Here is a 27,368-nt window from a genome sequence, read left to right as displayed (position 1 = left end):
GATAAAAAAATAAATGTATAAAAAAATATAATATAGTTAAATATATTAATATTTTGTAGTAAAAAAATATATAATTGTTTAAATATTATCATGAAGTAAAATATATTCTCGAGTTGAATCTGCAAATTTAAGCATATCTTTTGGTTTGAGTTCAATATAACGACTATCAAGAACACGTTCATTATTAAGAAAAGTTCCATTGGTTGATTTGAGATCGATAATATAAGGTCTAAGAAATTTAGTATGAAAATATTGATAAAAAGCTATACTTTATATGCTCTAAAATAGTGTTTTTGGTTTTTATTTGGCGAAATTGGATAACTGCATGTTGTTTTGAACATGATGGATGATCTAATGGAATATCTGCAACCTGTATTATATTAGTTTATAAATGTATTTATGAAAATAAATTCAATAAAAAAATACCAAACGATCTCTTCCTAATAGATAAGAGCTTTTTTGATCAATATCAAAAATGCCTATATTATATCAACAATAATTATAATGATAATATAAAAACGTACCAACTTGTTCATTATTTTTAAATACATATAGTTGCCATGATTTATCAGGTTTATGAGCTTCAGATGGTTCGTAATATTTTAATGGTATCCCGTTAATATGATTACTTTCTGCTGCTAACTTTCCTGAAAGTCCAAAATTCGGTTTTTCTGGTTCAGAACGGCTCCCTGAGGATTCTAATTGTTTTTGAGAATATGAACATTTGTATTTAGTTTTATTTTGGTCATTTAATTCAAACGACATATTTTCGTGATAATCATATTTATTATTATTTGTATATGATTTTGGCATTTTATACCCTTTATTTTTATAAAGCTTATATTGAATATATTGCTTATTTGGATATTACAAAGAGTTGATTTTGTTTCTTAGGTGATTATAATCTTTTATTAAACGTTTCTTTTTTTTAAAAAAAAAAGTTTATTTTAGAATTGCGTAAAAAAATTGGTCTATGGAATCAGTAATATTTTTTCCTGTGTCTAGTTATTTTGATCAAAAACATAAGACTGCAGTGTCTGTGAAAATTTTATTCTATTATTTTTTTGTTAATATTGTTTTTTAGATATGATATTCCAGGCTCTGTAGTTGAATTTTGTCCTTTTGAACAATCATCATCTTTACTTGCAGTTGGTAAATATAAAGTAGATCGGATAAATGAATTGAATTAGTGTTTTTATAGGAAGTAAACAGGGAATAATGCTTTTAAGAAGAATATTTTCTGAGATTGATGAACTGGGCGATGCTTCTAAATTTCAACAATTTAAAGAAAGGTATTTAATTTTAGGCGTATTAGACATTTTTTATTGTTTTTTATAGTTGGTGTCTTCAGCAACTTCTGTATCTCCAGTTAGGAACTAAGGTTACATCAATTGCTTTTTCTCCCGCTACATATGTAGATCTTATAGATTCCGAAAAAAATTATGTAGCTTTAGCTATTGGATGCGAAGAAAATAGTGCACGATTTCTTGAATTATCATCTAAAACTAAAGATCCAAAAATAGTAATGCTCGGTGGAACATCGGGTCATCAAGATTTTATTAACGACGTTGATATTACCTATCTTAATATTATTCCTAAAGCTGATGAGACTGAATTTACGGGTGATATTGTTGCAACTGGAGGTGATGATTGTACAGTAATAGTATGGAGAATGACTGATAATTCACCTCAATTATCTGCTTATAGCACTGGATCTTCTGTAATTAGTGTGAAATTTCATAGATCTCACCCTCGAAGATTATTGGTTGGTGAATATAATGGAACTATAAAGATTTTAGATTGGGTAGAAGCAGGTGGAAAATGGCTGATAAGTTTATATGCGGGATTGACACCTTATAATTTTATCAAGTCTAATTCAACTGTTTGTCTTGCTGATGTAGATTGGGTAGGTAATAAAGATGATATTGGTAGAATTATTGCTGCAACTACTGATGGGTCATGGCTCCTTTGGGATTTTCATGGGAAAAGTGATAATATAAGTATTCTTCCAACTATTAAAAAACGAATCGGTAGTCAAATAAATGTCAAACAGCTAATATCTCGTCCAGGATATCCTGATATTTTTGCAATTTGTTTACAAAGATCTTTAATGATATCATTAACATCACATATAAAATTAGTTAATATTTTTACTAGTAGTAAGTTAAAACTAAAGTCTTGTGGTTTTAGGATTCTGAAATAAGTAGCTGATTTAATTGACATTGAGCTCCCTTTATCTGAGATGTTGAAACCTGAAGACTCATATATTAGCTGGCATGCAAATAAAGGTATTATTGCTATTTGCCGCAATAGTAGTTTGATTATATCCTGTGTTATGAATAATGATGATTTTTCTGAAAATATGTCAGATTTTATTAGTTAAATTATTTTGATTTGTTTTTTATATTCTAAAGTATAAAAGTAATAAAAATTCGCAAATTTTTTGGAAATTTAAAGTATAAATTATAGGAAATAAAATAATATATTTGTAATATGCATATAAAGCTTGGCTAGATAATTGAAGTATGTTTTATATTTATGTGCGCATAGCTGGGCGTTCTATGTTTTTTCTAGGATGCCATACTTTAGAACCTAATCCTTCATTTTCCAAACTAAGATATGGTGCTTTATCCCAATCGATTTTGGCATCTTTATCTTTTTTGTAATTAATCATAAGAGAAATAGGTAGTTCAAGATTTCCTCGAACCAGAATAATTTTTTTATTGGAATTCAAATATTTATTTAAAGTTAAAGTATCAATGGGTGTCAGAATTTGGAGTTCTTTAGACTTCCTTGATATTCCTCTTAAAATACAAAGACCTATGCATTGACTGATTTTAGGATCAATAGGATTCTTCTCCGTATTTAATATAGGTAAACGGTCTTTAGATTTTGTAATAATGGATTCCCATGTTTTTTCATTATTTTCTGTGATATTATCTGCAACTACAAAAGCCATGATAGTTCCATTTATGGCATAGTAAAATTCCTCTATATCCAATGTAGTATTTAAGATGGATATTGCGTCAATACCATTCAAATCACCATCATATTTTACAATCCAAGGTTTCATATCTAAAAGATATGAATCAAATTCCCAGCTTGTATGACAATTATCTTCTGATATATTTATTGAGTGAAAATATGATATTATGGATAGCGCTCGCAGATCTGCTGTATTAATTTTTACTGTTCCACATGTATTAATAAATTCTCGAACAGATGGAAGAGTAAGAAGTTTAACGGATGATGGAAGTATTAATTCGGTATCGAAAATTTCGACATTAGTTTTAGAGCCGATATATACAAGATATGTGCAATTTGACAAATTTATGATTTCATTTAAGAGTTCCAAACCCATACCTTTAGTCCAGCCAGGAGTATTGATAATAGTAGGAACATTTTTTTTATCTGTATTAAATATATCATTAACACATAATAAAAAATGTTTTGGATTATTTTGTGGTGATATATTTCCGAGAAAATGTGCTTTCGTAAGTGATGGAAGAGTACAATGAGTAAATGATGGATTGATAACAGGTTTTTTAATATAATGAGAACTAATTATTCCATGAGGCGAAAACTCTGGTTGTCCTGGATCCGTTTCAATATAATTAATTCCCTCTATTGCTTTATGTTCATTATATCTTCCTGTTAAAAATTTATTTATTAAATTTTTTGCAAATGTTGATTTTCCAGATAACTTTGGTCCACAAATTATGATTCTTGCAGTTTTATTATCAAAATTTGAAGAATGTATAATATTTATTGCAGATGACCATGATTCTGGAATGTTTAACAATGGATAACTTGAAAAATCATCAATTATCTACATAAATTAGTAATGTTCTATATAAAACTATAATTTTATTACATTATATGTATTTTTCATTTCTTTTTTTTCATTTGGTTCCCATATATATTTACTAAATGTATGAAATTTCTTAATTTTTATTAAATTATCGTTAATACTTCTTACACATATAATAGATTCTAAAAAACTATCTAACATTCGTATGAAAGAACATATCTCTTTAGAATGTATAAAACAACTCGTTTCAATTGAATTTTTATCTGATAATACTGAAGAAATTACTGGTATTGAATGTGTTGATAGGCTAAATATACGATACCATTGAGATGTATTAGAAGAGTCGAATTCTGATGACATTATAGAAATTACCCCTTTTATTACTTTGAATTCATAGAATCCTTGAAGAATAAGTTTCTATGTATTGTTTTTAATAAAAGAAATAAAATATGTTGTTTTAACATACTTCTTTTGCATAAAATCCAAAAATTTCGACTGTATAGCCATTTTTGTCCAAAAAATGTTTATTAATACTTGGTTTTGATATAATTTGTAGACTATATTATTATTATTATTATGTAAATAAAAATATGATTAAATATACTTTTTTTTTATTGATATTTCATTTATATTTTTTAATGCGATATCAGAATTAGAAAAATCAACTATATGTATATTAGAATTGTTTCCGAAAAAAATAGTATATTTTGCAATTATTAGTTATATAGTTATTATTATTTTGCTCTATTTTAGTTATATCTTGAACTTCTTCGTAATTACTATTGATTTTTCTATCTTCAGTGTTTATAGATCTGTATTTTTTATGAGCTGCTAAAGCACTTAATGTCATTTCTTTTTTTTTTTTGATTTTATAAATATTTTAAAAAAATATACTGATAAATGTATATTAACGCTAGCTTTTTATTATTATCATAAAATTATAATGAAATTAAAATCGAACTCTGATAATTCAGATCCATCATTTGAAAATACTTTTGCGTATGTTTATAGATATAATGTTTTTTTTCATAATTATTTTTTAAAGGGTTTCAAAAACGAAATTTTCCTTACCTATTGATTTTGAACAAACTGATTTTTTACAACCTATACTAGTTTCAAAAGAATATTTTTATAATAAGAAAATAGTTCTTCTTCGTTTTCCTCAGGAACTATCATTGTCTTCTATTGATGCTTTAATATTTGATTCTAATAAAATTAAAGAAATAAAAATTAAAGGTTCAGATAACATTTATTCTAGTTATAATGAAACAATAATGGATAATTCTTTTGGATTAATATTTTCTTCGAATGGGAGTAATATCTATGAAATACGTAATATTAAAATAATATTAAAATATATATAACATATTATAGATCAGAATTTTCATTTTGCTGATCAAACCACTGTTACTGTAATGGAAAGGATCCCCAAAATACCACTTATAGCTTCTAATACACCTTCCTTAAAACGTAATTTTAGAAGTTTAAAAACGCAATTTAAGTCAAAAGAATTTGACGGTAATTTTGGTGATATTGGAATATCTGAATTAAAAATGCATTCTAAAAATACTGAATTTTCGCATGCTGATGATATACATTTAAGAAGCGTTGTTGTTGAAAAACATATGTATGGTGATTATAAGAATAATAGAAAAAAAATGAAAGTTAAAAAAAATAACATGTAAACATATAAAATAAAATATAATGTGTTTAACGATATGAATAATCTAATACCATATTGTTTTAAAGTTGGTTTCGAAGTTTGGTTATCTAGACAATAAATAATGTTTTACTTAAGAATAGTAATACATACATCTAGTTTTTGTTCTTCCAGCGTTTTATTGTGTTTCTTTATTTGAGTTTCTAGTCGTTTCCTATTTTCATCAATGATTTTTTTTCATAGTGTTTTGTATTTACATTTCTGTTCCTATATATTCTAAACGTTTTTCTACATTTAAAATGGCTTCCGATTTATCTTGTTTTACAAGAACAGGCCCTATTAATTTATAAATAACTGCATCATCTTCTAAAATAGAAAATTCCTAAGAACGTCATATATAAATAAAAAAAAACAATTTCTTAAACTTTTTGTACAAGTTTATTTTCTTGTAGTTGTGAATTAAGTTTTTGCTGTGCTTCTATTATTTTTAAAAGTTCTAAAACTGATTTAGATATGCTTTATAAATTTCTTAATAATTTGCCATCATGAGTTTTTTGATAGTCTTTTGATATTTTTTCTAATTTTGATTCAAGAGACATTTTTAGTAATTAATCCTTTTCTATGCAAAATATTGATAAAACTTTAATAGTATAATATTTATTAAATAATTAGTTTAATAAATAGCAAAATATAATATAAATATAAAAAAATATACTAATATATGAATTATTGAGAATTTGAATATGGATTATTTTTTTAAATTTTGTATTTCGATAAGTTTCAATCGTTGAATTATTGTTTTAAATAAAAGGGTAATAATTAATACCAAAAAATGTCTAACGTTGATTTTTTGGGGGTATATTACTTAATATTGTTTTTTATCTTTATGTTTTCTTTTAAAATTTAGAAAGCTATTGGTATTGTCAAAAAGGCTATTGAAGAAGACAACGCACATAAATATAATGAAGCATATAAGCTTTATGTTAATTCCTTGGAATGCTTTAATATGGCGCTTAAATGTAAATTATGTTCTAATATCATTTTTATTTAATTAGAAGTAGATGAAAAAAGTGAAAATGGAAAGAATCTTATTAGAGATAAAGTAATTCAATATCTTGATAGGGCAGAGGCTTTAAAAGCGTATCTTCAAAAAAACAATGAAAACAAGAAACATAATTTGGTGAAATCTAGTGGAAATGAGCTTAGTTTAGGGAAAAAATGGTTAGTGTTTATAAATTTATAGAATATACTTATATTGTTACTATTAGCTATAAGAAGGATGATGATAGTGATGATGATGATAATGACATTGATACAAGAAAGCTTAAAAATGCGTTAGCAAGTGAATCTTCTTGAAAATAATGATAACATATAACTTTAAAAAGATACTCTAATATCCGAAAGTCCTAATGTTAAATGGGATGATGTTGCGGGTTTGGATAATGCAAAAGAAACATTGAAGGAAGCTGTTATATTACCAATGAAACTTCCTCATCTATTTAAGGGTAATAGAAAGCCATGGGTAGGAATATTATTGTATGGTCCTCCTGGAACTGGTAAGTCATATTTAGCAAAAGCAGTAGCAACTGAAGCCAAATCTACGTTTTTTTCTGTGAGTTCAAGTGATATCATTAGTAAATGGATGGGTGAAAGTGAACGGTAAAAAATATTTATTTTGTTTTATATAAAAATAATTTTATAAGTCTTGTTAAACAATTATTTGTAATGGCTCGTGAAATGCGACCTTCAATAATATTCATTGATGAAATTGATGCTCTTGCTGGTATCAGGAATGATGGTGATAGTGAAGCTTCACGAAGAATAAAGACAGAACTTTTAGTACAAATGAATGGCGTAGGCACTGATTCTACTGGTATTTTAGTACTTGGTGCATCTAATATACCATGGACTTTAGACCCTGCAATTCGTCGAAGGTAATCTAATTTTTAATGTTTCATTTCTAATTTTTTTTAGATTCGAAAGACGTGTGTATGTTCCTTTACCTGACGCTACTGCTAGATTAAAATTGTTCAAATTGAATATTGGCGATGTACCAACTGAATTGACTGCTAATGATTATAAAATTCTTGTAGATAAAACTGATGGGTAGAATTTTGCAAAATTTATTATTAACTATTAAAATAACTATAGATATTCTGGTTCAGATATAGCTATCGTTGTTAGAGATGCTATTATGGAACCAGTACGTCGAATTTATACTGCTACTCATTTTTGTTATGTAAGTTTATAATCGAAAAATATGTGTATAATTGTTTTTATAAGGTTAATTGTCCTGATGGTAAACGTCTTCTTACACCATGTTCTCCTGGTGTTTCTGGTGCACAAGAGATGACATGGGAAAATGGAACTGTTGATACTTTACTTGAACCTGTGTTAACTATGAATGATTTTCTTAAAGCTCTTAGAAATACTCGTCCTACTGTTAATTCTGATGATCTTAAACGTTATGTTGAATTTACAAATGAATTTGGTTTAGATGGTTAAAAATGCTATTTCTATAAAAATTATATTGATTAATAGTTTTATTATGTATTATTTATGAATTATATAATTAAACAAATGTTGCATATATATTTATACATATTTAAATAATATTAAAATAATCAATAACTTTAATAATTATTTAAAAATATATAATTACTTTTAACAAAAATATGTTTATATAATAGTAATTCCATTATAATTTTATATAATTAATATATATATATATATATTATGTATAATAATATATTAATATGTAATTAATTTTATATATGTATAATATAATTTAAATATCTAAATTTAAAAAAAAAATCATAAAGAATTAAGTTAATTCATATTAATTTTATCGATTAATTATATAATTAATGTATGATTGCATATGTTAAAAATATAAAAAATATATTTTTTCATAAAATAATTATTTATCTAATATTAAGATAAAAAACATATTGTTATTTTATTATACATTTTCTAATTTTAATATAAATGTCATAATCAATTATTTATATCAATAAACTTAAATAAATATATTTAAAAAATATTTAGAATATGTTATTTTTTCATAATATCATATATATCATCATAATATATAGTAATTTAAGTACAAATATATATACTATTTAAATAGATTTTATTATATATTTAATTATCGAATTTTAATTAAATAAAATTTAATAATTAAAATACATAATTTTATAATTATGAATACAACCAACACTGATAAAACAATTAATAAAAATATAGATCAACAGAGAATCAATATTTTAATGAAATGGCTTAAAGATAAAAATATATATATACATTCCGGTATTAAATTAGGTAAACGAGATGATGGTTTTTTTGTATACACTGAAAAAATGTTAAAAAAAAATACAATTATATTAAAAGTTCCAAAAAATGCCATTTTATCGCCTAAAACATCATTATTATCTCATTTATTGGACATAACTAAAATACCGAGTATTCTTTGTCTATGTATAGTTTACATGTACGAAAAAAGTCTTGGTCAGAAATCACCATGGTATGGTTATCTTCAAATAATGCCAGATAAAGTAGATATTCCAAAATTATGGAATCACGAAAAAAACTGGTTAAAAGGAACAGAAATAGAATACGTAGGTGGACTTGATATTGTAATGTTATAACTATTTTAAAAATTATATCAATCTAATGTATATCAAGTCTGAATTACAAAGTGCGTATAACGAATTAATATTGCCATTTATAAAAAAAAACAAAGAAATACTAGATCAAAATGTATTTACTTACAATAATTTTTTAAAAGCGGTATCAGTTGTAAGATCAAGAGTATTCGAAATAGATAATTTTCATAAATTAGGTTTAGTACCATTTGCTGATATGTATATATATATATATTTATATATTTTATTAATATTTTTAGGTTTAATCATGCAACAAATGAACATATACATTTTCAAACTTTTTACAATGTATGTAAACATTGTGGATTAATATACTGCAAACATACAAAATATAAGCAAATTCCAAGAAATAAGTATAAAAATTATATACAAAAGTAACAATTATTTTTTGCATTAATTTTATTTTTATATTCATATAGAACTATAATTATCAATCAAACATTTAAACTAAAAAAGTATATAAAAATATATTATGATGATACATGTGATATGATTATACACAATTCACCTAATGCATTTGATGAATTATATAATACATATGGAACACATGGAAACGATGTATACTTTAGCAGTTTTTTTTTTAAAAAAATAGTTAATAACATATAGATTTTATTATCAAGATATGGATTTGCTCTACATAAAAATAAATGGGATAGAATAACTATGTCAATAATATTTCAAAAAAATGACATAAAATCAGATAGATTACTATGGTGGAAAATGAACGGATTTAATATATCATCTAAAATGGGTCTTTTTCAAAAATATTTTTCAAAAAATGATATAAAAAATTATCTTTTAAGTGACAATAATAATCATAATGGCGATAAAAAAATTAACACTTATAATAAAGATCAATACCTATTTCTTCAAGATAGTCTTTTTATTACATTTCCATCTGAACCTAGTTCACCATTAATACTTTTTATTATATTATTATCATTAAGTCACAAACTGTTTAAAAATCTTGAGGAAAATACAAAAAAAATCAACAGATTTATTTTGAATATCATAAAATTACAATTATTATATTTTCACACAGGTTCCATAAAAAATCTTAAATACCAAAAATATACAACGCTTTTAATTTTATTAAAAATAAACATTTTTTTATCAAATGCTATAGATAATCGTTTAAAAAAATATAATCAAACTTTAATTTTAGATAATCTAATCTATGAAAATACAAAAACACAGGTATTTAATATATTTTACTAATAATTATCTAAGTTTTAGGAAAATAGCAGAAAACATTGGACAAAAATAGTATTACAGAATGAAATAAACATACTAAATAATGCAAAGAAAAAATGTACAAAATTGATACATAAAACCAAATCAATTCTAAAATATCAAAAATTATACACATTTAAAACAAAAAAAAAAAGTAAATTATTACATTTTTATTTATAACTATAAAAAACATAACTATACAAAACGAGTAGTTTGTAAATTTATAAAAATATATTCATATTATTATGCTAGAGATCTATACATTTATTCATATATATATGCGTATACATGTTATTTATTATAAATTCATAAAAATATTTTTTTTAAAAAAATAACTATATATAAGCACAATTCATCATTAATGTTAAAGATATATAGAAAGCTCAATAAACAATAACCATATACACATCATCTTATGTCAATATATATATTATCAATTAATATATATAAATCAAAAATTTTATTTATGTCTTACATATTTTTGAAATTACATAAAAATTAATAAAAAAACGAATATAATAACAATTGCTAATTAATACATTAGATTTTCAGGAAACAAACCATTAACAAATAAGTGCATTTTTATAAAAATAATATAATTAATACTAGACTCGATAACTAAGTTTTCGTTTAATGTAAAACAACAAATATCTATATTCAATTAATTTAAGACATAAAAACATACAATCGTACGCATTACTTGCCAAAACAGTCTTTTCATTAGCAATATTAATAGTAGTATCGTCAAATTGAAACCACTAATCACATTAACTTTTATATATGGGTTAAAAAACAAACGTTATCATTTGACCAAGCAAAACATGTATAATGACCTGTATTAATTTGCCCTTGATGACAAACAACAGACAAAAGATCATAAACACAATCATCGTTATAATAATTTGTATAATTATCCTGAACAATATATGGAAACATATCGAGCTGGAAAGAAAAACTAACATGTGTGTCAATTTTTGTTGGAGTAGAAGAATGCTCAAAACGCTTCAAAATATTTAATATAATATTTCTAAAAAAATAAAATAACTTAACTTTTAACTGAAAGCAAATAACTAAAGGAATTCGTTTAAATTTTAATTGTTTTATAGCTTTCTATCAACTTTTAATAAACATTCAGCAAACGAAAATAAAAACCTCAGAAACAGATAAACATTTCGAACATTTATACTCATTATTAGCCAAACTTTCAGGTGATGTAAATCTAAACAAATTAGACTAGTTTAAAATAAATATAATGTTTACAATTGAAGACATTCTTGAAGACTTCTAAGTAAATGTTCACTAGAAGACGACTTAATTTCAGCAGCGCGTTTAATTTTTAATTCAAGACTAACATCCATAATAGGATCCATAGTAGATGTCACATTTCCACACGCTGAACATGTAACATCACTTTGAAGTATTCCAGAAAATGTTCTATGAGCAACACAATCACATGTCCAATCTATTTTAGATCCAGAATGATTATGAATCGAACTCATCAAACAAACAAAGAACTCATGTGCATCTTGTTCAGCATAGCCTTTTAGCTCTTTAGACAATTTCCACATAACTTCTAAAAATGCACATGGGCCAAAAGGTATAGAAAAATCCTTTTTAGAAAAAAACTATAAAATTTCAATCTTTTAATAAAAAAATAGCCAATCATCGTATTACTTCAGCAATTACAGTATCCATAGCACAACAGCTACAATCATCTTGCAAACAATCCTCTATTATATGACCATCACTTAAAAAATAATTACGGAAAATAGGATTATGAACTAAACACTGTATGATTACATTCATAAAACAGGTAGCTCCCATATTTTGTATACCTCGTAGACCATTACCTTTTGCTAATTAAAAAATTTTTAAAAAATATTAACAATTTACCACAACATATAACCTGTGCATCTTCATTTAGGTAATCCAAATTTTCTATAGTCATTTTAAGTTCATTATTTAATAAATATGTTGAATCTTAAAAAAATAAAATAAGCATAAAAACTAAAAATATCTATTACTTTTAACGTCTAATAAACTTAAATTTAGTCTTCGTTTTGCCAAGAGATATATTTTTTCAAAAAATTCATCATAAACAAAGTCATTACATGCAAAGCAATATAAATAACCATTATAAGAATCGACAGCTATTTTATATAATAAGTATATTTTAAAAATATAAAAATTAAAACCAAAAATATGATTCTTAATTCTTGAATGTATATCAGCATGTTTTCTTCTCCAGCATCCAATATGAGAACATTGAAGACATAAAAACGTTCTTTTAAGAAAATCATGACATATAGAACATTTTTGAAAAATCTTATAAAAAAACTAAGAAAATCAATATAGAATTAAAAATATAAAAAGATTAAAAAATACACTGCGACGTTCACATTTAGATATTTTATGAAAATATATTGCATTTACTGCTAAAAAATATGTTTTACAAATAAAATCTTTAGACGAAGATGACAAAAATTGCAAAACATGATCACAACCGTACATATTGATCTGATTTTTTTTCTACTATCCCTAACCAAAAATACTTTATTGAAGTTAACATCGATAATACATTTAAAATTATATAATATATATATATATATATATATATTCTAATCAAAACTATTAACCAAGATAAATAACATTTTAATAAAAATATTTTTATATACTATTTTTTTTTTATAGAAATATTATCTATATTACCTAATAAAATAAATCATCGATTTTTAATAATTTTAATATGATTTATAAGCTATTTTTCATCCATATTTCATATTTTAGATAATTCATTTATTAATCTAATAATTTAAAAAGATCCATAAAATCAAATCACAAGCACATTAAAAACTATAAAAAAATCAACAAATTAAAAAATTATGATAATTTTATAGCAATAGATTATATATTTTTTTAATATCAATTAGGGAAAAAAAACTTTTAACTATCTTTAAACTCAATTTAATATATTATCTTTAATTACAATTATTTATCTTGCAATAATATTATAGAAAAATAAAAAACATTAACATAATTTATTTTAAAAACTTTATCTAATACATTAACTATACTAATTACTTATAGTTATTTAATAAAAACTATATTATTAACCAAATCAATTAGAAGTATAATAGTAAAATCATGGTTAATAATTTAAGGTATTTCATACGATATTAAGAAATATTTTTACGATAAAAATATACAATATTAATAATTATTAGTCAGATTATTAAATTTAATACTTTAATATGTTAAATATAAAAAAATGCATCAAAGATATTACATATATTTTTATATTTAAAGAATTAAATACTATTTAAATAAAAAATAACATATATACTATTATTCCTTAATATATATAAAAAGATTTCTATATTATTTTTTTCTATCCAAATTATTATTCATTTTTAAACAAGGAAAAATACAAAATATAATAAAAAACATATTAATAACTTCAATAATATATAAATTATACATTTTTTATCAAAAATTATTATTATTTATTTCAATTAGAATTCAACTAGAAATATAAAACTAAATATATCTAAAAATATTTTAAAAATATAACAATACTTTTGTACATTCAAAAACAATTTGCAGAACAAAAATAAAAATTAAAAATCTTTTCATAGTTTGCAAAATTAACATCCATTATTTAATAATAGAAATTTATTTTTTAAAGAATAAAAAAATCTCAATAACAATTATCAATGTTTACAAGTGTAAAAGGTATAAAATAAATACATAATAGTATAAAAAAAATATTTTTCATATACTATCGTACAATAACTTCATTTTCAATTATATCACTTCCCACATTTGTTATAAATGTCTCAAGTTGATGAGTCGATTTATACCAATCCTCAAGCCGTTTTTTCATAACACATATCTGATTTCTATCTAAAACTCTTGGATGAACCCATGTTATGCGAACAATTTCATCGACCTGATCAATAAATCCACGAATAAGATCCAGACTTAACGCTTTCATTACCAAATATTCTATTTCATGTTCAGGTAAACAAGTCTCACTCGCAATAGTGGAAAATTTAAGGATACAATCATGAGGAGATCGTCTAAATACAGCTTCAATCAAAGCCGTGAGACATATTTTTTGGCGTAGAAATGGAATAGAAGATTGCAAAAGAGGCTATGAAGTTAAAATTTCGATCAATTAAAACGATGAATACCTGTTTTAAAAAATGCTCCATAAGACTTTCAAATTTTAAAATATTTCCCGAATTAAGAGCAAATAAAAGTTGACGAAGCCATTCATGCTCTGTACCAGACAATGTATCAAGGATAGGATGAAGAAGAAGCTCTCCAAAATTATATATCGTATCACCTAAAAGAGCTGCAATACTTAAATCATATGCTCGTTGTTGTTGTTCATGAATACTGAGGGAAGAAAGTTCAATACATGAAAGAAAAAGAAGAGAATTTCTATAAAATAAACCATAATCGGCTTTAAACTAAAAACAAAATTTAAAAATTAGCAAAATAAAAATATTATGAAAAAATACTTTATAGTAATCTGCATTTACACGATAAAACGATGCATATATTATAGGGTCGACAGAATCAAGTTCATCAAGAATCTTAGAGCTTTTATTTAAAAGCTCAAAAGAGCCATCTAAATCGCCACAAAGCAATTTCATATGTGCTGTTTCAATTGATGCATATACATATGCATCCTTAGTTGCAGGAGCATTAACCTTTTCTAAAATAAATGACAAAAATTCAAGAGATTCGATATTATCTATACAAAATTAATTTCCTTTATATTTCCTTAACATATCTCACTTTCGCATTGTCTTGAGGCACTTAACCCAAGAACTACAAACTTCAATTTATTAATATGTTGTGAAAATGAAACCACAAAAAATTTAAACATATTCATTCGAAAAGCCGCACTTTCTGGATTTTCAAAAAACTCTATAAGAATATCCGTTAATTGTTTCCATAATCTATAAAAGTATTAGTAATTTAATACATAATCAGTACAGTTAAATAAAAATATCAAAGAGAATCAATCTTACCTACGTTCCCACAAATCTTCCATAGTTGAAATCATTTCTATTAAAAAAAAATAAATATATTTAAATTAAACTATAATTTCACCCTACTTTGTAAATCATCCTTCATCAAAACCTTCTGAGATCCTAAGAATGCACTAATATCAATTCCAGTATCTATATCCATCGCTTATACGTAATATGTAGAGAAAATAAATAAAACTGTATCAAACTGTCTAATGTTTACTTTTATAATAACAATTTAATACTACTATTGTTTCTAGTGTGTCCATTAATTTAACTGAGAATACCTATATTCTTAAAAGTATAATAAAAAATACTAATTTCTTAAAAAAAATTTAATATAATTACGCTTTTTTTTTAAAAAATTATTTAACAATTCTGTGAATTTAAATTCGAACGTAATTCCAAATTATTACAAGGACATGTTTTTACGTAAAAAATCAACATTTAAATACTAAAATTAAAACTTAAAAACAATGATATTGCAACATTGTAAATCATTAAGGCAAAAATTTATCCAAACAATCCATTTGAGACATGTTAATTATAATTCAAATAAAAAATTAGTACATGATATTCAAATATCTAGAACAGGAAAAACTCTAATAAAAAAAGGAACAGAAGGCCGGTAAGCATTATTACAATCATTAATAATTTTTTCATTTATTAAATAACTATTGATTTTTTAAACAAAAACTAATATAATAAAAGATCATCAATTAGCGGACATATTGCTACAATTTTTGGGGCTACTGGCTTTCTTGGGAGATATCTTGTAAATAAATTAGGTATCTAATAATATTAATAGAAGCTTTTTACTCTGAAAAATAATTGGTAATCAACAAATAGCAAAACAGGGAACAACTATAATAATACCATGGAGAGATCAAGATTCTAAAAGACACCTTAAGGTTTTAGGTGATCTCGGACAAATTATTATGATGGTAAAAAGATTTTCACCTCTAATAGAATTTAAATAACATGCTATTGGAGTTATATATAGTATTATAGGGAATTAATATATGTAGGAGTTCGATTTGAGAGATGAAACATCTATTAAAGAATGTATACGACATTCGAATATTGTATATAATCTTATAGGACGAGACTATGAGACAAAGTATAACTTTAACTCAATTGATTATTATAACTTTTAAATATTAATAGAAATTTCTCTTATGAAGATGTTCATATTCATAGTGCAGCAAAGATTGCGAAAGCATGTGTTGAATACAATGTAGATCGCCTAATACATATATCAGCTCTTAACGCAGACGCAAAATCATTGTCGAATTTCTATAAAACAAAAGTATATTTACATAATAACAAAGCATATTTACTAAAACTAATAATACATAGGCACTCGGAGAAGAAGCTGTACGTAATATATTTCCTGAAGTAACTATAGTTCGTCCATCAGTAATGTTTGGTGCTGAAGACCGTTTTTTAAATTATCTAGCAAGTACAAAAATCTTGCTAACTACAAATAATAACCGTGAATTAATCCGACCTACTTATGTTTGAATATCATCATCATTATCTTATCTTATAAAAAATTAGGTAAAAGATGTTGCTCATGCTCTTGAATTGATAATGTTTGATGATTCTACCTCAGGTCAAATTTATGAATTATATGGACCACAAGAATATTCTATTGCAGAAATCATAACCATGATTACCCATATTACACATTATCGGCAATGGCATCTTAATGTCTCTAAGCCTATTTTCTCAATTATTGCATCTGCTTTAAACTTGCTTTGGTGGCCAACTATAAGCCCTGACCAAGCTCAAACACAATGCATTGATTATAAAATTACAAATAATGCAAGAACTTATACAGATTTAGGAATAAAACCCCAATATTTAGACAAACTTGCATTCAAATATTTACGTATAAACTCTTTTCAAACTTTTAATCTAACTAAATGTATTAGGAATGTATTAATTTACTAGCAGTACATGTCTGAAACTAATTCATAAAAACAAAATTTTAAACTTATTCCCCAAAATTATTCAAAAGAATCATCTCGATACACTCAATTTTCACTATACCTTTCACTCCCGTAGAAACTGACAGAAACAATGAAAATTGAGCATCTCGAAATAAGATGCGAAGCCAAAAAATAACATGCGACATATTAAGGGCCGAAACCGGTTCTGTCTGGTAAAAGGCAAGATAGAAATTCCGTGTCACAGCCCCCTATCGCAACGTGGTTTATTATTTTTCAGTACCCTTTATATATTTTTTCGGAGATTTAAATATGCTATGATTTAACACTAAAAAGATTTTAGAACATTCTATGAAGTTCTATAACTTTATTATATATTTTTTATATATAATTTGAAATTAGTATAAAATTTAATTTTTTTTTTTCATACATTTTTACTAGAAAAAAACTAAATATTCAAAAAAATATTTAAAATTCTTTTATTAAATTTTAATACAAATTATAATTAATTTTTTTTTATAATATAAATATTTATAAACTATTGAAATGCAAAACATTAAATATTTGGTAAAATACATAAGTCAAATTTTAAAATTTAAAAATTCTAGTATTTATGAAATATTTTTTTCTTATTAAAATATGTATTAATATACTAAATATATTATTGCTAAAATCATTACCAAATGTTAATATTTGGCAAAACAATAATCTTAATAATGTTATTCATATGAAAATTCTAATTTATAATTATATTTTTTTATGCCTACTATTAAAATTTAAATACTTTAATAAATTTCCTAAAGATTATAGCAGATAACTATATAAATGTATCATTATAACATTAATTTAAACACATGGGTTTTATGGTAAATTTAACTATTTCCTTGTCTATATATAATTTATTGATTCTATTTATTTTTTCACAAACCAAAATAATCCAATTTATAAAAGTATGTTTCAATATGAATATACATAATTTAATTATATTTCAATAAAACATATGGGTTTCCATAATATATACTTATCTAGAGTTTTAAATATATTTTTAAAAAATTATTACTGAATAATAAATAGTCATACGGATCTAAGCTTTTTAATCATCATCAACTAAGCTTAAAATATTGTAAATATATCAGTAAATCCTCTCAATCATTATATCCTTATAGACCAATTTATCCATTATTTCTATTTCATTCTATTTCAAAAACAAATCAACTGTCTGAACTTTTTAAAAATACTTCTAAAATTTATCTAAATTATTAATTATAGATCACATTCTAAGATATTTCCTGACTCAAATTATTCATCAGATTCAGATAAAGGACCCTCGAACTTATATATTATTAAAGAAATAAGCAAATATTTATGGCCTAAAGTATAATTTACAAATATTTTTTAATATCACTGACTAATTAAGGATGATTTTAATACAAAAGCTAGAGTATGTATATCATTATTTCTTCTCGTTGGATCTAAGGTTTATAACAAATTGTTATGTTACTGTACTTAATAAATCCAAAGGTTCTAAATGTTCAAATTCCATTTTTTTTTAAAAAAATTATTGATTCTATTAACATAAATCTATCAACGATTGATGAAAATGCATTAGCAATTACAGGATCTATTATTATTGGATGTATTTATTCAAAAAGAAAATCTATAATATTTAATATATCATTTTAGATGGTTTTGCTAGAATTAGTGCAACTGCCTTTCAAGAAATAAGAAACACTATATTTTCTACTGTTTCTCAAAAAGCTATAAGGAGGGTAGCATATGATATTTTTCAACATCTTTTGCGGCTTGATTTAAACTTTCATCTAACAAGAAAAACCGGAGGATTAACAAGAGCTATTGACCATGGAACAAAAAGTATAAGCTTTTTATTAACATCTATGGTATTTCACATTTTTCCTATATCACTGGAAATAGCTATGGTCTGTGGTATTCTGGTCCGTTTAACAACAAATAATAATGATATTTAAATATATTCATTTTTATAGACCTATCAATACGGATCATGTTTCGCATTTGTAACTCTAGCAACTATGGTATTTTATACTATTACTACAATAAAAACAACAACTTGGAGGTATTTTATTAATTACAAATCATATATATTAAAACCTTCAGAACGAAATTTAGAAAAGATGCTAATAAGGCTGATAACAAAGCGGCAACACTTGCAATGGAGTCCCTTATCAATTACGAAACTATTAAGGTATATAATAAGTATTATTTATGGATTCAAAATTAACAAAATAAGTATTTTAACAATGAACAATATCAAATTAATCTTTATGACAAATGCTTAAAACACTATGAATCATCTTCAATAAAGGTCGCATCGTCTCTAGCATTCTTAAATACAGGACAAAATATTATATTTTCAACGGCATTAACAACAATGATGTACTTAGCTGTTAAAGGAATATACACTGGGCAACTTAGTATTGGAGACTTGGTAATGATTAACCAATTGGTTTTTCAATTATCAGTTCCTTTAAACTTTCTTGGAACTGTATATAGAGAACTAAAACAATCATTAATAGATATGGAAACAATGTTTAATTTACAAAAAATTGAAGTTACTATAAAAGTATAGAATTAGATAGGGCTTATAATGGTCTAATTATCCTATTTAGGATCATAAAAATGCAAAAGACCTGGAATTTCATAAAGGAGAAATAAAATTTGAAAACGTTACATTTGGATATTTACCAGAGCGACCAATTTTTGAAAATTTAAACTTTACTATTTATCCAGGACAAAAAGTAGCGTTTGTTGGCCCAAGTGGCTGTGGGTAAGATACTGATTTTTGAAACTTATAAATCATAACATCAAAAGAAAATCTACTATTTTACGTCTACTTTTTAGATTTTATGATATACAAGGCGGAAGAATTTTAATTGATGGACAAGATATTCGTCATGTTACTCTTAGTTCATTGAGAAAATATATTGGAGTTTTACCTCAAGATACTCCTGTAAGTTTTTTATTGTAACTTGTATTGTTTCTCATAAAAAAGCTTTTTAATGATACAATTTTAAACAATATTTTATATGGAAAAATAGATGCAACAATGGACGAAGTTATTGAAATAACTAAAGCGACTCAAATACATGATCTAATTCAAAAACTTCCGGATAAATATAATACAAAAGTTGGGGAGAGAGGATTAATGATTTCAGGTTAAATATATTATTTCTTAAAAAAAATTAATATCAAAAGGTGGAGAAAGACAAAGACTAGCAATATCAAGATTACTTCTTAAAAATTCTCCTATATTCTTTTTTGATGAAGCGGTAATAATATAGTTTTTTTAAATATAAAATTTAATATTGTAGACATCTTCTTTAGATAACGAAAATGAAAAATTGCTTCTAAATAATATCCAAAATATATTAAAAAAAAACAAGACTAGTATATTTATAGCTCACAAGCTCCGTACTATTATGGATAGCGGTAAATAAATATGATAAATAATATATCCAATTAATATTTTCAGATAACATTATTGTTCTTAAAAATAAAAAAGTTATAGAAAGTGGAACGCATGATGAGCTTATTAAAAAACAAGGTTTTTATAATAAATTATGGATGTCTCAAGAAATAAATTGATTTTTATGAAAAAAATCTAAAAATATTAAACATAAATAATATATCTTCTACATAATAAAATATTTTAGTTTTATTATAGTCATCCTAAATATTTCACTTCTATAATTTCCTTAAGATTTTCAACGATCTAAAAATAAATAGTTAACTAAATAATTAGAATATTAGCAAAAATGTAATATTATAAAAAAATTATTAATTTCTAAATATTTTTAATGATAATAAATTAATTTTATCAAATCATTACATATTATAAATTTTTATATTATATAATTAAAATTATGTAATACTTATTCTAATTAACAAATATTTTAAAATATTAGTATTTGAAAATATATTTAAAAATTAAATTATAAAATTCAATATTGCGTAATTTAAATAAACCTATAACAATTTTATAAATACTTATTCGTAATTATTTATAAACTAATAATCTGTAAATTAAACTTTTAATACAAAAAGTTAATAAACATAAAAACTAATTTCTAATTATAAGTACATACAATGTCTTTTAATATATCAACCAGAAAAAATCTAATTTTTTTTAAAAAAACAATATTTTAATAAAATTATGTTTTTATTTTTGTGTTAAATTAATAATATAAAATCGAAAAACTCATTTCACGAGAGGTAGGATATAGGTGCCATCTTTAAAAAACTACCAGAAGTTTTAGAAATCAAAATTTTATTCTGCTGTCTAGCCTTTTCATGTTTATTTTGAACACTTCGAAATTTTTCCAATAATTCTGGCCATCTCATTTCATCTGCCTTATTTTTTAATTTATGTTTTTCAGGATTGTTCCTTGAAAACATTCAATAATCATTGTATCTAAAAAAAAACTTACTGTTTAGAAAAAAACTGAAAAAGTCCTATAGAAGATACACTATTTAAACGATTTTTCAATGTAGAAAACGCAGAAGATTGAGGAAGTAACATAAGCAAGCCATAAAGACATTTATAAAGATAAGGATATTTGTCTGGCTCTAAAAGTTGAAGCCGAAGATCTAAAAGATTAAAATCTAAAAAAAATATAAAAATATTATATTTACATGTAAAAACAGGAGATTCCAAAAGTTGAACCAATGTATCAATTTGTACAAGCATGCTAACGGTCATTTCTAACTCTGCACTACGTAATTAATCAGTCTAATTAAGACAAAACAAATGAATATTAACAATATTTGAAGCAAATTAGCCGCTTGCTCATATGCTTGAGCTAAAAGACATAGAGAAAATGTAGCAACAGCATTATGACACCAACAACGATATAAACTTACAAATAAAGATTGACCATCCTAAAAAAATAATATATATATATATATATATATATATAAGATAAAAATACCTTAAATTCCAAATTCTTAAGTCTTTTTCGAAAGTCAGATAACTCTGGTGAAGTCATAAGATTATTATTTAGATTTTGTACCATAATACTTGCAAATTCCAAATCCTAATATATATTTCAAAAACTAAAAACAATAAAAAGATTGCGTACTTCATCTTTTTCTAAATTTTCTGCTAATGTACAATATATTCTTTCTGATTTAAGATAAATACATAACTGACGAACAATTAAACTTCCACGAGTTTCAAGTAACCGACGATCAGTACTAAAAAGTGACAATAAATTAACCATAAATGCATCAAAATAATCATCTTTATTAGCAGATGAGATTTGCGCAAGAAGTTGTAAATCCTTTATAATAACCTAAACAATCATGTATAAAAATATTGAAAAATAAACCAACATACCTCATCACTAGGATCAGAAAGAATTTTTAAAAGACAAGGAAATGTACCATCATCTAAAGTAAGAACCTTTTATAATAAATCAAAATAATAAAAATAACTTATAAACGCTACCTTTTGAGGAGCCAAATTATGTAACATAATAAGCCAATTCAATGCAGCAACTCGCGTTTGTTCATGTTCATCTAAAAATTGCAACGTAAGCGCATTCACAGTACTCGAATAATCCAAAATATCTCTAAAAGATGAAAAAACATCATTTTTTTGATCATCTTTCATAGCTTTATAAAAAGAAAGATCAGCTTCACTAGAAGATGGCTTAGATGAATGGAACTGAGCTAGTTTCATAGTAATCTTATCACTCTCCAATGCTTCTGATACTAAATTACATAGATTTTGATTAATCTCTAAAGCTGCTTGACGTGAAGATTCACCCCCTAAAGATAATGCGGGAAGAACAAGTGATATAAGACGTGGTATGAATTTTAAAAGATCGACAGGACAAATATTAAAAAATTCAGCAATCCATCTTAACGCCATCAACTGTATTGACTCTTCTTTTTAAATTAATAAAGAAACAAAATCTAAGATACTAACCAGAAGAACTAATATGAGGAAGTAATATTTCAATAATTTTAGAATAATGAATAAATACATCCTGACCAGGAATCCATTTGCCATCTTCAACAAACATTAAATCATTTTGAGTATCATCACCATTTATTAAACTTTGAAAAGACGAACCAGATTTAACCTTTTTAAGTACAAGTCCTTTTTTTATATTAGAAATTCTTTTTATTTCTGATAAAAAATCCATTAAAACTCTATCAGTAACATTTCGAACATCCTGGTGAGAATCACTTAAAAATTTAATTAATCCATCAAGGAATTTAGGCAAATATGTAATAAGTTCTAAATCAGGAACCGAATCAAGAACCTTTAACAATCAAAAGAGTTATAAAAAATCAAAGATTTCAGACTGTAATCCATGATACTAAAAACATCCTCGTAAAAGGATTTATTACATATATACGTTCAGAAAGCATTGGTATAAATTTTTCCAACGAAAATGCAATGGATTTTTTTGATTCTTCAACAATAAGTAGAGCAGACGAGTCAATATTTAAAGCCTTAGAGGAATTGACTGGACTACATGAATGTAAAACAGAAGTATAACTCGTAGTCTTTTCAGAAACTATATCTTTTATAAGACGATCAAGAAGTTCTGCACCATTTTTCACAGATGGCTCAGTATCAGAAGACAGCTGTCAAAATAAACATATATATTTTTTATATTTCTTCAATATTATTACCTTGGACAAAGCATCAAAAATTTCATTAAAATATAATAATATCTCTCCTTTTGCAACTTTTGCAATATTATACATACTCTCACAAGCATAATATCTAACTCTATATTCTTGGTCCGAAAAACATGACAAAACGGGAGGAACAATATCCTCTAAATATTCAGCTACATCCTAAAATATTTAATACATAAACATATAATATCAAATATAAACCTGTCCAATAGCTATTACAACAGCAGCAAGACCAATAAGCCCACCAAACATAGAGTTAGCAACACGTGAAGGTCCATAAATAAAATCTTGACAAAGAATATTAATTATTTGTCTTATTCTTGTTGTATCATTATTATTAAGGCATTCACGAGTAAGCCTTGCAGTTAAAAACCATTTAAGGAAAAAAAATTACATACTTTTCAACTTCATATGCAGCTGATTTTCTTTTTTCATAAAGACGATTTTGAAGACCTTGAAGTATAGAATCATCTATAAAATTGTTAACCAATTCGTATTTTTAAATATATTTAACCCATTAAAAGAATATGATCCTATATCAAGATACAAAATTGTCCTCAACGAATTTAAATTATTTAATTCCAAATTGTTTTTAATTTCAATTAAAATCAATCATAAAAATCATTCGAACTACAAAAATATAAAAAAATAATTTAAATGATTATTCTTTTGAATAGTATTTGAGAAAAATTCAATTGCTAATATTAGAATAACAGTAAAATTTTGTTTAACGCTTTAAAAAGACATAAATAGTCTTTTTAAAACCATTTTTTTAGCTTTCATGGAAACTAAAACTGATGAGTTATCAATAAAAAATCCTTATATTGAACGGAAAGAGGGAGACCTTAAATCATGGCCTATCGAAATAGATAAGAGGGGACAAGAAAGATTTCTTGAATGGTGTCTTTGTTTTCTGGTAATAAACTTTGGTATACCTTGTCTTCCCTTTTTTAGCTTTTAATAGTATTAATTATATAGATATTAAACTTGGGCAAGGTTTATTAAATATTTAGGTATATCATTTCTAATAATTTGTATAAGATCTAGAAATAATTTATCCGTATTTTAATTTTTCAGAAGAAGAGAGAAAAAATATGTAATTATTTTTTTCAAATAGAGATATACTAATAAAATTTCAGCTGCTTTTCATCATTCCCTGATTCGAACTTGAAAGAAGAAACAGATATTGTTTATTCGTTCAGAATCCGTTTAAATACTTTAAAAAAAGAAATCTATAATTTTAATGCAAATGAAAACTTCATAAATGGCTATGTTTTTTTCAGTCAAAAAAGAGACACTTCCGCAGAAAGGGGATATTTTCAGGTATATTGTTATTATAAAAGCCAATATACTTTTAATACATATAGAAATCTATTATTTTATTAAGTGTAAATTCTTTTCCGGGTATTTTTAGTAAAATAGTATCTATATTAGGTCAAAACTATTTCTTAAATTATGATATTTCAGTTTTGGAAACTGCTGTGCGTACCATTTCAAAATGGCCTAGCCTTAAATCAAATTTTATCCTAAAACTTCCTTTTATGGGGGATATTTACTATACAGATATTTTCCCATCATCTATAGAAACTTCAAATATAGAAAATATATATTCTTTAAGAAAGTTTCCTACAGAAAAACATGTAAGCTACTTAAGATATTTAATTTGCATTAATCTAATTATTAGATATCTGCATTTACTTTTGGAGCACCTCTATTTTTATATTTCCATAGTACAATAGTATCTTTGTATACAATATGGGAAGTTATACTTCTTGGGAAACCTTTATTATTACTTACGGATAATCCAAATATATCTACTGAAATGGTTCTTGCATTAATGGATCTAATAAAACCTGTATACTACTTTTTTTTTTTGTGAAGTTCTAATATAACAATCTAGATAAAATATTCTGGAGACTATAGGTTATATTTTATAAGAATTTATATTTTACCTTACTTTCTTATAGACCTTATTTTACTATTCAAGAAAATGATTTTACTGTATTTTTAGATCAAGCACATGTAATATTGTTTCATCATCATTAATATTATTTTACTTTGTCTAGGTATCTTCTAAAGGCTTTATCTTAGGTGTAACGAATCCAGTAATTATTAAATTCTTTGAAAATATTTGCAATATTATATTAATGAGGAAAAACAAGTATGTAATTGCAAAAATATAAAAAAAATTAACAAAAACATAAGCCTTATAACAAATACAAATCATATTAAGCAGTATTCTATAGTTATTACACCTATTTTAAAATTTATACATAAAAGAGCAGTAGCTAAAGATAAAAAATTTTTACAGAAAATTTCGAATATACGTATAAATCTTTTATCAAAAAGAGGTGCGATTTATTTTTATTATTTATTCTAAAATTTATAATCTAAATAGATTATATTGTTTTAAATAACTTTGTTTTATATCATTTTTCAAAACTTACAGAAAATTTTCTAAAACCAATTGATAAATATCTTTTTACATTAATGCCTACTGAAATGTAAGTCTTTAACACTGAATATATATATTCGAATTCTAATATTTATAAGAAATTTATTTAAAGACATACCCAAACTAAAACCATTTAGGGAAAAAGACTTTCTTAATTCATTAGCATCTTACGGGCCTTTTATTCCCTTTAAAAAAACTGCAAATTATTCTAAGAGTTACACATGTCGACTATTTTATGGCGAATTTTTAAAATCACCCAATTTTTTTAGCTACTTACTTAAAAAACAAAAAATTCTGTCATCAGAACTTACTCAAAAATACATCAAACATTCATGTTAGTAAATATCAAAAAAAGCATAGGGGAAAACATATTTGAAATTAACAAACTTTTAAAACGTATAGATAAAATCCTAGTATATTTACTTGTATTTAAAATAGTTGCCTCTTAAGATAATCTAAAATTATAATGAAGTAGCTATACCTGAAAATGAAATTATTAAGTATTCTGAAATAACAAAACTTGAGACAGATAATCAAATGTAGATATCGATTATCCTGTAAAATTATCTCAAGAACGAATAAAACTACTCAATACATAAAGGAAGCTATTAAATGATATTATTGCTGATATTATATAGAAATTATTAAATTATATTCAGCAATTCTATAGATATTTTATATCTTAAATATAAATTATATTTTAAATTTATATTTCTATCCTATCGCATTAAATAAATTCTTGCGTAAGATTTGCAAAAGTATTTCATCTTTAAAATTTATTCCAATAAAAAATACTAATCCAAAATCAAAAACATATAAAAAAAATCATAATGATACTATTCTAAATATTTCATATGACT

At 24.2% G+C, this 27,368-nt stretch overlaps 12 protein-coding genes across 12 annotated transcripts; 7 read left to right on the top strand and 5 right to left on the bottom strand.

Moving 5' to 3' along the window:
- Positions 1-35: 35 nt before the first annotated feature.
- Positions 36-864, bottom strand: T552_01147 (hypothetical protein). The gene is made up of 4 exons (XM_018369739.1): positions 525-864; positions 427-479; positions 270-370; positions 36-229 (listed from the first exon to the last, which is right to left on the bottom strand). Exons 1-4 carry the CDS (start codon positions 811-813, stop codon positions 79-81), a joined length of 594 nt encoding a protein of 197 aa, XP_018226383.1. The 5' UTR covers positions 814-864; the 3' UTR covers positions 36-78.
- Positions 865-939: 75 nt separating this feature from the next.
- T552_01146 (hypothetical protein) lies at positions 940-2,424 on the top strand. The gene is made up of 5 exons (XM_018369738.1): positions 940-1,035; positions 1,085-1,152; positions 1,202-1,292; positions 1,339-2,159; positions 2,208-2,424. Exons 1-5 carry the CDS (start codon positions 974-976, stop codon positions 2,381-2,383), a joined length of 1,218 nt encoding a protein of 405 aa, XP_018226382.1. The 5' UTR covers positions 940-973; the 3' UTR covers positions 2,384-2,424.
- A 66-nt stretch (positions 2,425-2,490) lies between these two features.
- T552_01145 (hypothetical protein) lies at positions 2,491-4,703 on the bottom strand. The gene is made up of 5 exons (XM_018369737.1): positions 4,523-4,703; positions 4,416-4,476; positions 4,278-4,368; positions 3,875-4,228; positions 2,491-3,829 (listed from the first exon to the last, which is right to left on the bottom strand). The coding sequence occupies exons 1-5, from the start codon at positions 4,659-4,661 to the stop codon at positions 2,537-2,539; spliced, it is 1,938 nt and encodes a 645-aa protein (XP_018226381.1). The 5' UTR covers positions 4,662-4,703; the 3' UTR covers positions 2,491-2,536.
- A 5-nt stretch (positions 4,704-4,708) lies between these two features.
- T552_01144 (hypothetical protein) lies at positions 4,709-5,542 on the top strand. The gene is made up of 3 exons (XM_018369736.1): positions 4,709-4,810; positions 4,857-5,143; positions 5,186-5,542. The coding sequence occupies exons 1-3, from the start codon at positions 4,755-4,757 to the stop codon at positions 5,494-5,496; spliced, it is 654 nt and encodes a 217-aa protein (XP_018226380.1). The 5' UTR covers positions 4,709-4,754; the 3' UTR covers positions 5,497-5,542.
- A 715-nt stretch (positions 5,543-6,257) lies between these two features.
- Positions 6,258-8,018, top strand: T552_01143 (hypothetical protein). The gene is made up of 9 exons (XM_018369735.1): positions 6,258-6,327; positions 6,379-6,490; positions 6,533-6,692; positions 6,740-6,813; positions 6,857-7,130; positions 7,175-7,405; positions 7,446-7,577; positions 7,623-7,710; positions 7,755-8,018. The coding sequence occupies exons 1-9, from the start codon at positions 6,304-6,306 to the stop codon at positions 7,974-7,976; spliced, it is 1,317 nt and encodes a 438-aa protein (XP_018226379.1). The 5' UTR covers positions 6,258-6,303; the 3' UTR covers positions 7,977-8,018.
- Positions 8,019-8,674: 656 nt separating this feature from the next.
- On the top strand, positions 8,675-10,354 carry T552_01142 (hypothetical protein; the record flags this gene model as incomplete). The annotated part of the gene is made up of 5 exons (XM_018369734.1): positions 8,675-9,106; positions 9,156-9,334; positions 9,376-9,510; positions 9,556-9,694; positions 9,743-10,354. The coding sequence occupies 5 exons, from the start codon at positions 8,675-8,677 to the stop codon at positions 10,352-10,354; spliced, it is 1,497 nt and encodes a 498-aa protein (XP_018226378.1).
- Positions 10,355-10,974: 620 nt separating this feature from the next.
- T552_01141 (hypothetical protein) lies at positions 10,975-12,880 on the bottom strand (the record flags this gene model as incomplete). Its single annotated transcript, XM_018369733.1, has 10 exons — positions 10,975-11,127; positions 11,168-11,371; positions 11,420-11,479; positions 11,522-11,588; positions 11,630-11,994; positions 12,044-12,219; positions 12,263-12,349; positions 12,394-12,519; positions 12,565-12,706; positions 12,755-12,880. 10 exons carry the CDS (start codon positions 12,878-12,880, stop codon positions 10,975-10,977), a joined length of 1,506 nt encoding a protein of 501 aa, XP_018226377.1.
- Positions 12,881-14,101: 1,221 nt separating this feature from the next.
- Positions 14,102-15,620, bottom strand: T552_01140 (hypothetical protein). Its single transcript, XM_018369732.1, has 6 exons — positions 15,499-15,620; positions 15,412-15,448; positions 15,176-15,339; positions 14,896-15,131; positions 14,563-14,844; positions 14,102-14,522 (listed from the first exon to the last, which is right to left on the bottom strand). Exons 1-6 carry the CDS (start codon positions 15,572-15,574, stop codon positions 14,148-14,150), a joined length of 1,170 nt encoding a protein of 389 aa, XP_018226376.1. The 5' UTR covers positions 15,575-15,620; the 3' UTR covers positions 14,102-14,147.
- A 222-nt stretch (positions 15,621-15,842) lies between these two features.
- T552_01139 (hypothetical protein) lies at positions 15,843-17,413 on the top strand. Its single transcript, XM_018369731.1, has 8 exons — positions 15,843-16,039; positions 16,123-16,199; positions 16,261-16,355; positions 16,440-16,531; positions 16,579-16,720; positions 16,771-16,929; positions 16,972-17,305; positions 17,349-17,413. The coding sequence occupies exons 1-8, from the start codon at positions 15,888-15,890 to the stop codon at positions 17,357-17,359; spliced, it is 1,062 nt and encodes a 353-aa protein (XP_018226375.1). The 5' UTR covers positions 15,843-15,887; the 3' UTR covers positions 17,360-17,413.
- A 904-nt stretch (positions 17,414-18,317) lies between these two features.
- Positions 18,318-21,041, top strand: T552_01138 (hypothetical protein). Its single transcript, XM_018369730.1, has 15 exons — positions 18,318-18,393; positions 18,438-18,580; positions 18,633-18,738; positions 18,781-18,840; positions 18,885-18,999; positions 19,047-19,315; positions 19,367-19,455; positions 19,497-19,584; positions 19,630-19,962; positions 20,009-20,166; positions 20,211-20,349; positions 20,392-20,554; positions 20,595-20,668; positions 20,711-20,828; positions 20,872-21,041. Exons 1-15 carry the CDS (start codon positions 18,364-18,366, stop codon positions 20,982-20,984), a joined length of 1,998 nt encoding a protein of 665 aa, XP_018226374.1. The 5' UTR covers positions 18,318-18,363; the 3' UTR covers positions 20,985-21,041.
- Positions 21,042-21,558: 517 nt separating this feature from the next.
- On the bottom strand, positions 21,559-24,616 carry T552_01137 (hypothetical protein). Its single transcript, XM_018369729.1, has 14 exons — positions 24,568-24,616; positions 24,452-24,524; positions 24,255-24,411; positions 24,045-24,212; positions 23,712-23,996; positions 23,329-23,668; positions 22,846-23,288; positions 22,735-22,800; positions 22,478-22,690; positions 22,328-22,432; positions 22,159-22,277; positions 22,032-22,111; positions 21,827-21,986; positions 21,559-21,783 (listed from the first exon to the last, which is right to left on the bottom strand). Exons 1-14 carry the CDS (start codon positions 24,569-24,571, stop codon positions 21,603-21,605), a joined length of 2,394 nt encoding a protein of 797 aa, XP_018226373.1. The 5' UTR covers positions 24,572-24,616; the 3' UTR covers positions 21,559-21,602.
- A 174-nt stretch (positions 24,617-24,790) lies between these two features.
- Positions 24,791-26,893, top strand: T552_01136 (hypothetical protein). The gene is made up of 12 exons (XM_018369728.1): positions 24,791-24,982; positions 25,032-25,049; positions 25,095-25,149; positions 25,193-25,376; positions 25,421-25,693; positions 25,738-25,908; positions 25,954-25,976; positions 26,021-26,075; positions 26,120-26,214; positions 26,259-26,404; positions 26,452-26,557; positions 26,607-26,893. Exons 1-12 carry the CDS (start codon positions 24,835-24,837, stop codon positions 26,845-26,847), a joined length of 1,515 nt encoding a protein of 504 aa, XP_018226372.1. The 5' UTR covers positions 24,791-24,834; the 3' UTR covers positions 26,848-26,893.
- The last annotated feature ends 475 nt before the right edge of the window (positions 26,894-27,368 follow it).

Source organism: Pneumocystis carinii (assembly GCF_001477545.1).
Source record: "Pneumocystis carinii B80 chromosome Unknown supercont1.5, whole genome shotgun sequence".
Lineage (NCBI taxonomy): Eukaryota > Fungi > Ascomycota > Pneumocystomycetes > Pneumocystales > Pneumocystaceae > Pneumocystis > Pneumocystis carinii.
This window is presented reverse-complemented; position numbering and strand designations above follow the sequence as displayed.